Source organism: Hemiscyllium ocellatum, chromosome 42 (genome assembly GCF_020745735.1).
Source record: "Hemiscyllium ocellatum isolate sHemOce1 chromosome 42, sHemOce1.pat.X.cur, whole genome shotgun sequence".
NCBI lineage: Eukaryota > Metazoa > Chordata > Chondrichthyes > Orectolobiformes > Hemiscylliidae > Hemiscyllium > Hemiscyllium ocellatum.
This window is the reverse complement of record NC_083442.1, coordinates 28,947,288-28,960,217: the sequence shown is the minus strand read 5'-3', so window position 1 is coordinate 28,960,217 and position 12,930 is coordinate 28,947,288. Positions and strand designations below refer to the sequence as shown.

At 44.5% G+C, this 12,930-nt stretch overlaps 1 protein-coding gene across 1 annotated transcript in view; it reads right to left on the bottom strand.

Annotated features, from left to right (window-relative positions):
* Positions 1 to 12,930, bottom strand: part of LOC132834711 (sorbitol dehydrogenase-like) — a 64,570-nt gene that overhangs the window by 49,067 nt on the left and 2,573 nt on the right. Inside the window, exons 3-4 of the mRNA XM_060853673.1 lie at positions 9,082 to 9,246; positions 3,487 to 3,646 (exon numbers count right to left, since the gene is read on the bottom strand). Of these exons, the coding sequence (XP_060709656.1) occupies positions 3,487 to 3,646; positions 9,082 to 9,246 (325 nt within the window). The remainder of the gene's footprint in view (positions 1 to 3,486; positions 3,647 to 9,081; positions 9,247 to 12,930) is intronic.

The following is a 12,930-nucleotide window of genomic DNA, read 5'->3' as shown; positions in this document are numbered from 1 at the left end:
GAGCAGCAAGGTTTGCCGTACAAATCCTCAATACTACTTTGAATCTTTCGTCAGGGCTCATAGCCATTGCAGTATCCAGCGCCTCCAGCTCTTTGATATCACAATGAGTGAAACACATTAGTTGAAGATTAGCATCTGTAGTGCTGGAGAACTCAGAAAGGGAAAAAAGTGAGGACTGCAGATGCTGGAGATCAGAGCTGAAGATACGTTGCTGCAAAAGCGCAGCAGGTCATCAGGCAGAAGGAGGTGTAATCTAGGTAGCTGTGGGAGTCGGTCGGTTTATAGTAAATGTCTGCGTTGAGTCGGTCGATCGAGATAGAAATGGAGAGGTCTAGGAAGGGGAGGGAGGAGTATGAGACGGTCCAGGTAAATTTGAGGTTGGGGTGGAAAGTGCCATGGGCACCCACATGGGCCTCAGCTATGCCCCAAATGAGTAGCCAATGGGCACCCACATGGGCCCCAGCTATGCCTGCCTCTTCATCGGATATGTGGAACAGTCCATCTTCCACAGCTACATTGGCACCACTCCCCACCTTTTCCTTCAATGCATCGACGACTGTATCGGCACTACCTCATGCTCCCACGAGGAAGTTGAACAGTCCATGCACTTTACTAACACTTTCCTTTTTACTATAAACCAACCGACTCCCACAGCTACCTAGATTACACCTCCTTCCACCCTGTCTCCTGTAAAAACACCATCCCATATTCCCAATTCCTTCGCCTCCACCGCATCTGCTCCCAGGAGGACCAATTCCAATACCGAACAACCCAGATGGCCTCCTTCTTCAAGGACCTCAATTTCCCCTCAGACGTGGTTGACGATGCTCTCCACCGCATCCCCTCCACTTCCTGCTCATCCACCCTTGAACCCCACCCCTCCAATCGCCACCAGGACAGAACCCCACCGGTCCTCACCTACCACCCCACCAACCTCCACATATACCATCTCATCCTTCATCAGTTCCGCCACCTCCTAACAGACCCCACCGCCAAGGATATATTTCCCTCCCCTCCCCTAGCAGTGTTCCGGAAAGACCACTCCCTCCGCAACTCCCTCGTCAGGTCCATACCCCCCACCAACCCAACCTCCACTCCCGGCACCTTCCCCTGCAACTGCAAGAAATGGAAAACTTGCACCCACACCTCCCCCCTAACTTCCCTCCAAGGCCCCAAGGGATCCTTCCATATCCATCACAAATTCACCTGCACCTCCACATGCATCATTTACTGCATCTGCTGCACACGATGTGGCCTCCTCTACATTGGGGAGACAGGCTGCCTACTTGCTGAACGTTTCAGAGAACACCTCTGGGACACCTGGACCAACCAACCCAAGCACCCCGTGGCTCAATACTTTAACTCCCCCTCCCACTCCACCAAGGTCCTTGGACTCCTCCATCGCCAGACCATGGCAACACGGTGCCTGGAGGAAGAGCCCCTCATCTTCCGCCTAGGAATCCTCCAACCACAAGGGATGAATGCAGATTTCTCCAGCTTCCTCATTTCCCCTCCCCCCACCTTATCTCAGTCCCAACCCTCGGACTCAGCACCGCCCTCTTGACCTGCAATCTTCTTCCCGACCTCTCCGCCCCCACCCCCTCTGCGGCCTATCACCCTCACCTTAACCACCTTCCACCTATCGCATTCCCAACGCCCCTCCCCCAAGATGCTCCTCCCTACCTTTTATCTTAGCCTGCTTGGCACACCTTCCTCATTCCTAAAGAAGGGCTTATGCCTGAAACGTCGATTCTCCTGCTCCTTGAATGCTGCCTGACCTGCTGCGCAATTCCAGCAACACACTTTTGAACTCAGAAAGGGGCCAAGATGGACCATCTACTTGAGACTTATTGCCGACGATGGATGCATAGACTTCAGCCTTGTCTTTGACATGCTGGGCTCCACTATCATTGAGGATGGAAGTCATAATTTGGAGATACCGGTGTTGGACAGGGGTGTACAAATCACACAACACCAGGTTATAGTCCAATAGGTTTAATTGTAAGCACTAGCTTTCGGAGCGCCGCTCCTTCATCCTGGACACAACCTGTTGGACTATAACCTAGTGTTATGCGATTTTTAACATTAAGGATGGAGATATTTACAGAACCTTCACCAGCTGTTAGTTTTTAATTGTCCATAATGTACGACTGAAAGTGGCAGGATTGAAGAGTTTAGACCTGATCCATTGGTCGTGGGATTCCTTAGCCCTGTTTCACTTGCTTCTTCTGCGGTTTGGCTCTGATGTAATCCTGCATTGTTGCTTCACTACGTGGACACCTCATTTTGTTTAAGAATGCCTGGAGTTGCTCCTGACATGCCCTCCTGTGCTCTTTATTGAACCAGTTGACCCCCGGCTTGATGCTAGAGTGAGGAATAAGCTGAACCATGAGTTTTCAGATTGTAGTTGAGCACAGTTCTATGGCTGAGAATGTCCATGTTCTGGATTGATGGACCTGTTTGAAGGGGGGCTAAAGTGAGGACTGCAGATGCTGAAGATTAAGAGTCAAGATCAGAGTGGTGCTGGAAAAGCACAGCAACGTTTCGGGCAGGAGCCCTTCATCAGGAATCGTGGGCTTCACCAGGAATGATTCTTGATGAAGGGCCCCTGCCCGAAACATCGATTTTCTTGCTCCTTGGATGCTGCGTGACCTGCTATGCTTTTCCAGCACCACTCTAATCTCTGGACCTGTTTGAAGTCTATTCCATCTAGCATGGTGACAGGGCCACACACATAATGGAAAGTATCCTCAATTTGAAGAGCAGGTTTTACCTCCACAAGGGCTGTGCAGTTGTCACTCTTAGTGATACTGTCACGGGCAGACATACCTGCAGCCTGCAGATCGCTGGAGATGAGGTCAAGAGCGTTTTTCCTCACCACCTGCCTCAGAACCTGTCCAGCAGCTGTGTCCTTCCAGACTCATCCAGATCAGTCAGCAGGGGTGCTGCCCAGTCAGTCAGTCAGTCTGGATGATGGACATTGAAGTCATCCACCCAGAGTAAACTCTGTGCTCTTGTCACCCTCATTGTTCCCTCCTTGTGCATTTCAACATAGAGGAAAACTACTTCAGCAGCTGGGGAGGGTGGTGTTTGAAGAGAGTAAGGAGCAAATAGGAAAGAGGCTTCACTGCTCGTGTTTAACCTGATGCTATGACATTTCCTGGAATCTAGAGACAAAGTCGAGGCCACCCAGGGTAACCTCTTCCCAACTACACCCCATCACCAGAGGTGCTGCCTTCCTGCAGGTGGGACAAGACTAAGGATAAGGGAGTAGCAACAACCACACATGTGCGGCATGGGCCAGGAATCAACCATTCTACAATATCTGTTTCCTTCAGCACCTAGTGGCCTGGTTTGTCAGAGTGCACTTCAGTCCAGCTGCCCTTGTCGGTATCCCTGTGCTAAAATACTCAGGCTGCACTAAAAAGGACTTTAAATAACTTTCAGTAACAACAATATCATTAATACAGTCGGTGACGGACTAACTTGTAACAGTAGTTGGCTTTGTGGACATAATATCGGCACATAGTCCCATCATCAGGAGGAAAGCCAGCCATGAAGCATGTTGGGGACAGGTTGTAGCGCCCAATTCTAACATATTCATCATTCTCCCTGGGGACGATGGGTTCAATAACAACCTTGTCACCTGCAGCAAAGGATAAACATGGATACTTAGTGCACAATGAACAGTGAAGATCTGTGTACTGTCAATAACAAATACAACAAATTAGATGAATCAGAGATCATACTTTGGGGGGAAAACTCATTAGAGGATCTATGTACCATTCGGCTGCTAAAGTTCATGGGAATTAATATTAGTCTAACCAGGTTCGAATGTAAAATAGGTTAAGAAAGATTAGCAACAGTGTATGCCACCTCACCAGTTTGCATGTACATGGATTAGATTAATATCCTCTCTGTCAACACCTACACATGCCTAGAGGTATGAGAGGCACAAGGAAGCCAGAATCTAACCTGAGGCCAGAGCTGATGAAGGAGCGGCACCCAGAAAGCTAGTGCTTCCAAATAAACCTGTTGGACCATAACCTGGTGTTGTGTGATTTTTAAGTGAAGCCAGAGGCTGTAGTTTAAGGTGCACCAGTCTGTGTGAAGTATTTCTGATCTGAAGACTCTCCCATTCCTATCACCTGCTGTAGGTGTATTGGAAGGATTTACAAGCTGATTATCAAATTGTGTGGTGGCATTATTACTTGCTTCTTCCATGGACATCAAGTCGAGAAAGGGGCCATGAACTTGGACAAGCAGGGATATTGTCACCTGTACCACAAAACATTGATTTTAATGAATATTACCCTCTCATATAAATCAAGTACCTTTCAACAATTGTATCAATGGTCGATGGAGTACTGTGGTTGGATAAGTTCATTTTCTTAAAATATGTCCAATGTGCTGAGAATACAACAAAACCCTCCCTTTTCCATTTCCACTGCCAAGATTAGTATCAAACCCTCTCACTGCAGGTCAATGCCAAGTTGGCTGCTCCTTTTACTGTCCATTTGTCATGGCCCTCCCAAGAGCGCTCACTATTACGTTAGCATATTATTCCATTTCCTACAGTCATCTTTGTAAATATTGGGAGGGAGTTGATTAAACCATCCATAATTTATCCCAATGAACTGCTTGGACCCATCATTGAGTCATGGAGATATACAGTACAAAAACAGATCCTTCTGTCCAACTTTCCATGCAGACCAGATATGCTAAATTAATATAGTCCCACTTGCTCGCACTTGGCCCTACCCCTCTAAATCCTTCCATCCAGATGTCTCTTAAATGTTGAAATTGTACCAGCCTCCACTACTTCCTCTGGCAGCTCATTCCAAATACGCATCACCCTCTGTGTGAAAAGTTGCCCCTTAGGTCCCTTTTAAATTTTCCCCCCTCACTATAGATCTAAGCTCTCTAGTTCTGGACTTCCCCACCCCTTGTCTATTTGCCTATCCATGCCCCTCATGGTTTTATAAACCTCTATAAGGTCACCCTTCACCCTCCGACGCTCCAGGGAAAACAGCCCCAGCCTATTCAGCCTCTCCCTGTAGCTCAAATCCTCCAACCCAAATCTTTCAGATTGCTTCTTGAACAGAATTTCCTTCAGAAAAACCCTATGAATACATCCCTGTATCTAAAGCTTCTTCCAGATACAGCTTGTCAGCAGCAAAGATGCCTTCAACTACCTGTTTTTACTGAGCACGCTTCCCAGACCAATGCACAGCATTAATTATTGACTCCCATTAAAAGTATGATGAACTTTGCCATGTTAGAATAGCCACCTGAAAGACTGGTTTATACACTATTACTAAAAAGAGGATGAGTATAGAATGCTGGACCAGATCCAACACTGGAAACATGGGTGTGCGTGTTTCAGAATTTCATTTGGCGAATGTTTCATTTGCTCTCCACACCTATGTTTCAGGCTGCTGCATGGATCTCCAAAATCTCTGAATGGCGGGCTGATAATCAAATCTGCCAGGCTGCTTTCTGCCATCTGACCGGGCAAGACATAAGCTGCTCACAGGGAATACTGCTTCAGACTTCCTCAATAAAAGCAGTCAGCTCCACTATGTTATACCTGGAGTCAAGCCTAGTCTGAGTACACCACCAGGTTGACTGGCATAATTTGTTGGTTTCCTCTGTCGATGCAAAATCATTTTTCTGTGAGAATGTTTCAATAAACTGGGATGTGAACAACACTTGCTGTGCAGCCATGATGTGGAGGCACCGGAGTTGGACGAAGACAGAAGTTACATGACACTCAGTTATAGTCCAACAGGTTTATTTGAAGTCACAAGCTTTCAGAGTGCTGCTCCTTTGTCGGGTGAAGTCTAACCCTCCATCTTCACCTGATGAAGGAGCAGTGCTCCGAAAGCTTGTGACTTCAAATAAACCTGTTGGACTACAACCTGGTGTTGTGTGACTTCTGAAACTTTCCAAGGAGAACTGTTGATCAAAATTCACGACTAATGTTTACTATCTAACCTTTCGCAATTAAAGGCTCATAAAACCTGACTTCCGACCTTAAATTCCCTTTCGTCTATCGTACGCATTGTCAAATTCTTTAGCATCTCACCATAGAAAATCTTTGGCATGCATTATAAAGATGCTTGTCAGTTTTTCTCTATAGGAGAAAGTGAGGTCTGCAGATGCTGGAGATCAGAGCTGAAAATGTGTTGCTGGAAAAGCGCAGCAGGTCAGGCAGCATCCAAGGAACAGGAAATTCGACATTTCGGGCATAAGCCCTTCATCAGGAATGATGAAGGGCTTATGCCTGAAACGTCGAATTTCCTATTCCTTGGATGCTGCCTGACCTGCTGCGCTTTTCCAGCAACACATTTTCAGTTTTTCTCTATATACTAGTAGAACATTATTGCAACCTTTCTTTCAGCAAGTGTTCAGTGATTGTGGGGGATAGTGGGGAGGTGGGGGAGTGGCACTAACTGAGAAATACCATACCACGCTGCATCATTCAGCCCATAAACACCTTTGTTCATTTCGATGTTCCATAGCTTCCCTTCTATATCACTCATTTCCTTATGTGTTTCAGAAATATTTCCCCTTGAAATCTTTCACCCTGCAAAAATAGACATCAGAACACTTTCACGTTTCCTGCAGTGTAATACTACTCTGACAGCCTGATCTCCAAGTTTCTCTTCAAATCCCTGAGCCATTATATGTCCCACTTTTCTTGTGTATATCCATCTGAATGATAAGGCTGCTCATCCCCTTTCTAGTACACCAAATTATTTCCCACTTACTCTTTATTCCCCATTCTTTATCAACATAACCCTAGAGTTGGCTTGTAACCTGTCAACTCCCAATCGTAAGGGATTCTACTTACTCTGGCATTCCCAGCCAGTTCCATAGACCTTGTTCCTATAAAACTGTCACATCTACTCATCTTCCTAGTTAGTTTTTGGATTACTACTATAAAATCTCCCCCTCCTAGGATTATAATTCCTTGTGCACGCTTGCAATCTCTTCCTTCATCCATATCCAAGGAACCTGGTCCACTTCCAAAACTCGCACTGCATTTCCTGGCCTTCCTCAGCTTTCTTTCATTTTTCCAATCGATGGATCTTACCTCCTGACCCTCATCTTTCACATTTAGTCGATAATTGTATTTGCTGATGTCATTTCCTGCTCTCCCTGTAATGGTGGCATTCCTCTATTCTCAGACCCCTGTGGCACCTGATACTTTATAGGTCGTTCTGCTATAATGCAGTTTCGTTAATGCAAATTCGTTAGGTTTCGTTAACACAAAGTGACGAACTGGGGACACTGTTTCTAAAGCGCAAATGCATGTTGGCTGTAACGTGATTACATCACCAACACTTTAAGTGCTATTTCTAAAGTGCAATTGTTCTACAATGCGGGGTTGCACTATACTACCTGTACTGCCAATTTTCAGTAGTTGCCTACTTAGGTAATAGCCTTATCCCTGTATCTCTGTATCATGCTGTCTGTATTCAGTCATTTTGCATCAGCAGTAGTCTGGTCCTCACAATTGTCCAGCAGATGCTATATGAAGTTCATGATGCCTCATCACTTGCTAAAACTTGTTTAGTTTTTGTAAGTGTGCAAGCAGTTTCAAGGTCATACCTTATTTTTACTTTAAGTAAGAAGGATGTAACCCACTTCCCTAGCTCTTCATCATTTTTCTATTGATCAGAAGGTTTAGCATCATAGAACATCGGTGAGAAATTGCATCTTGATACTTTCAGCCATTCTTCTCAAAACTAACTCAAATTACAAGCTTCTATCTAAAAAGAACTCTTAGTTTCCAATCTCCACCTTTAGGCAACCATCGCTGCTTCATTGTCAATTTGGATCTAAGCCAGCAATGAAATACAAACCAAGTACATTGTGCGTAGAGATTAATAACTAATCAGTCTTACAGCTCCTTCTACACACCGGTTCAGGAGTGTTATGACACATCTTGAGAGGAGGCAGGACTTGAACCAAGGCTTCCTGTCTCAGAAGTAGGAACACTACTACCACACCATGAGAATCACTACCCCCTTCCCATCTACCCAGTCAATGGTGATTTCTCAACCTGTTTAAAGATGTTATTTAATAATGCTGGAGCAGGTGGGATTGGAACCTAGCTCTCCTGGCTGAGAGGTATGCACCCATTACCTTTGTATCCATGTACCCACACAAGCACCCATAACTTAAACACAGTTTATTTTCCCCATCACCAGATCACCTAAGTTTTTTTCTTTCATCTATTACCTTTAATGCAGTCAATGAGTTAATCTAAGAATCCCAATCATCTGCTTAACTGCTTCCTATATGAAGCACTGCCCAAAAACTGTTTCAAGATCCGATTTCCATGGTGATCAAGGTGGGTTTTAAGGACCTCAGAGGTAAAACCATCACGTCCCAACATAATGCACCATCCGATTCCCTGCAAAAATATTACAGTTATAACCATATTGTTCCTTCACTGTCACTGGATCAAAATCCGAGAACTCCCCACCTAGCAGCATTGTGTGTACCTGCACCACAGAGACTGCAGTAGTTAAAGGTGACAGATCATCTTTCTCAGGAGTAATTGGAGATGGGCCTAGCCAGTGTCAATGACCCCATGAATAAATGCAATGCAACGCCTGCACCCACCTTGTCACTATGGATGTAGCAATTTATTTGGATTCAAGGATGAAGATAACCTTCACCCTCAACCTTGAGAAAATTGTTTTGGACTCAAATTACGTTTACTCCTCCAACATGGCCCTTCGAAACCAGACTTAGCAAACAGTCTCAGATAGGCTAACCCTGTGGCCTTGGAAACTAGTCCCTTCACCTTTAGGGAACCAATCCCTTGAACCTTGTGAACCTTGACCCTTACATACCAGTCTATGACAACGAAGCTTGGGATCCTCAGCAACCAGCTCTGGGGTCCTTAGCAACAAGTCCTTTGACCCTTAGCAACCAGTACCTTAGCCCTAGGCCTTCAACAACGAGTTCCCCGGACAAACAGTTCCCAAGCTCTTTATTGTTTTGATTGCTCAAGACAAATTGCAAATGGGAAAAGCTCAACATAAGGACTGTATTTCGACCTACCTGCTTTGAGATGGTTCACGCCACAGGACACTTTACACACAGTCCCTGCAGCTTCATGCCCAAGAACAAGGGGTTTCTTCACGACCCAATCCCCAAATTTTCCTTCACACCAGAAATGGATATCTGTACTACAGATCCCAACAAAACCCATCTTCACAAGGACATCTGAAATGAACAGCACAGCAGTAAGGTAGGGTTTTGTGCTTACATTGTGGAATGAAAGTAAAAATGTTAAAATCTTGTAAAGATTGGAACAATACGCAATTTTGCTTAACTTGATATAGAAACAATATAATCTGTATAAAATATTAATTAATTTGTCTGTCAATCAAGAATTGGGGCTCTGGGTAATGGCAGAGGTCTCATTGTGGAATCAGTGCCTGATTGAGAAAACTCTTCAGAGGCAGGTGCCAGGGGTCAAGGTGTGAGGTGTAACTCACCTCCCGATCCTCCCAAATCCTTTGCTCGATGAAGCTGCCAGGTTATCCTGACACACAGGCACTCCAGGGTTAAAGGTGAAAAACCGCAAGAAGACTTGGACCTGGCAAGGATTCTATCTAGAGTTCCAATCCCACTCCTTGGAGTGGGTTAATCTCCTGCGCATCATCCAGTCTCAGTTAAAGCCAGAATTAGATGTGTCAACAACGGGTCTGGGTGGGGAAACAGAATTGTTCAGGTCTTAAACCCCACCCTACCCAAACCTGTCTGTTTTTTGGTGACATTAAATGTTTAAACAACCAGCTTGGTTATATTTGACTTCAACGTACTAATCTAATTCAAATAACAAGAAGAAGCAAGGTATTAAGCAATGTAGCTTGCCAATGGAGAGAGTTAATATCCTAGAGTCTCACGCATTTGGATTATTTTGTCTCTGGTTCAGAGAGCCCTACAATATGGAAACAGGCCCTTCGGTCCAACTCATCCATGCTAACCAAGTTTCCCAAATAAATCTAGTCCCACTTGCCTGTGTTTGGCCCATATCCCTCTAAACATTTCTCATTTCTGTGTCTGTCCAAATGTTTCTTTAAACGTTCTAACTTTAACTTGGAGAGAGGATCACTTCGAAGGAGTAGTCCTGAGTTCAACTGGCAAATTGAAGGACATTTTGTTTTGAAAAATTAATGTCATTTTATTCAAGAAACATGTGTTCAGCCCAGACACGGCATTGCAGTGCGACGTGCATCAAAATATCAAAATGCACACTCAGGAAGCAGTTTGAAAATTTGCAATCACACATTGACAAAAGTAAACAAAGAAATTCTACAGGGAAGTGATCCAGAGATATTAAAGGAAGGGCAATGTTGAATTAATTGTTTTTTATTCTTATATGGGATGTGGCATTGATAGCAAGACCAGCATTTAGAGTCATAGAGATGTACAACACGGAAACAGACCCTTCGGTCCAACCCGTCCATGCCAACCAAGTATCCCAACCCAATCTAGTCCCATCTGTCAGCACCCAGTCCATTTCCCTCCAAAACTTTCTTATTCATATAACCATCCAGATGCCTTTTAAACACTGTAACTGTGCAGATTCACTGCAGCAGTGAAAGGCAGCAGGGTTGGTTTCTTTCTCTGATCATATGGTTTCTGCCTTTGTCTATCTCCCTCCTTTTTAAAGTGCTGTTGTTTTTATCTTTTTGTCTCTCAATATTCCAAAACAATACAACAGCTTATTAAACAGTAATTGCTGCTCCTGGAATTTGAGGAAATTGTTACCCATCACTGGCAGCCCTTGAACTGAACCAAAAACAGAGAGCGCTGGAGAACCTCAGCAGGTCTGGCAATATTTGTGGGGTGAGAAACAGAGTTAATATTTTGAGATGTCTTCTGAAGAAGGGGCATTGGACTCGAAACACTGACTCTGCTTTCTCTCTTAGAGATGCTGCTAGACGTGCCGAGTTTCTCCAGCAATTCCTGTTTTTCACTTCAGGTCTTCAGCGCCTACAGTTCTTTGTTTTGCTTTAGCCCTTAAACTGATTGGCTCTCTCGGCTATTTCAGGCCTATTCCTGCTTCTAATTTGATTGCTTCTACAATGGTTGATGAGTTTAGAGACATCGTAATCCACAAAAAAACGTTTAAAATGTATACGTTAATATCGCTGTTAAATATTACACAACACCAGGTTATAGTCCAACAGGTTTAATTGGAAGCACACTAGCTTTTGGAGCGACGCTCCTTCATCAGGTGATAGTGGACTCCACAACCATCTGATGAAGGAGCGTCGCTCCGAAAGCTAGTGTGCTTCCAATTAAACCTGTTGGACTATAACCTGGTGTTGTGTGATTTTTAACTTTGTTCACCCCAGTCCAACACCAGCATCTCCAAATCATTAATATCTCTGATACTTGCTAAAATGCTAGGTGGACTGAAAGAAAAAGGTTATTTAAATGCACATAACTGACATAAAGAAGGAAAGGGCATGAAGACAGATTTGAAGATTGACCAAATACATCTGTCTGCAAGAAAAACTGAACAGGAATGGAGAATCATCAGCAAATCAGGACGTACATGCTTGAGACATGTCAAAACATTTTTTATGACGACATAACTTTACAGCACTGGAACTCTGCTTCCTTGATCAGTTTCTTCTGGGGAGCAGGAAGCAGCACATTTCCAAGCTGTTGCAAGACCTAATTTTCCATTCAAGAAATAAAGTTGTCTTCTTGAGTCATTTCTGCCTCACGGTAGCAATGTCAACTTCAGGATCCACCTCTAATCAGCAGCTATGCTAAAGTTATATTGTGTGAATTAGGAGCTAGGATCTGATTGGAACTGCAGAATAGATTTCTGCAGCTTAAAGCTGCTCAATAGAACCCAGGAGCTCATGGAGGACGGCACAGTGGGTAGCACTGCTGTCTCACAGCACCAGGGACCCAGGTTCGATTCCAGCCTCGGGTGGCTGTGCAAACTCCACACATTCTCCCCGTGTCTGCGTGGATTTCCTCCCACAATCCAAAGATGTGCAGGTTAGGTGAATTGGCCATGCTAAATTGCTCACAGTGTTCAGGGATGTGTAGGTTGGGTGCATTAGTCGGGGGAAATGTAGAGTAATAGGGTAGGGGAATATGTTTGGGTGGGTTACTGTTCAGGGGTCGGTGTGAACTTGTTGGGCTGAAGGGCTTGTTTCCGTGCTGTAGGGATTCCATGATGGAGGACTCCAGGCAACACTAGAAGATTACCATCTTTATGTTCTTATGACCTCTTAGTGCTATATCATGCTCTAACTGATGTGTGAGATGATACAGTGCTCTACAATTTTATCAGTCTCCAATTTTGCAAAGAACTCTTTCAGCTTTTCACTTTCTATGTTAATATCTGTTTTGGACCAGGCCAGATCCCCTCAAAGAAAGTAGCCCTGGCCCTAACTTTTCTAGTTGTTTTCAGCAGGTGTAAAGTGGATATTCCAGGAGGGATGCAGCTGGTCAAACCACTTAGTTTTAAACAAAACAATTGATTTGCAAGATTACCAAATGAAACACAACCAAAAGAGAACAGAATACAGAATAACTTAACCCATCCGAACACTCAACAGATTATCCCACTTTAATGATGGTGTTCCCAATAGTTGCAACAATCCCCATAAACACCCCTTGGCACAAAAGATAAAATCAAACACTGGGTCTTATAGGAGAGAAGTCAAAGAGAGAGAGTACCAGCATGGACCTGCTTCTGGGGGTCCAGCAGCTTTTTCCACACTACCGCTAAAAACCAAACCAAACCAGAGTAATGCTGAGCTGGGAGAACTGGCCGCTCCCCTTTCATTGTCCAATCATTTTTTTTTTAATTAATAGCCTTCTGCCTGAGCAATATCTGTTAGCTGTAAAAATTAGATTGGCCCTGAAACC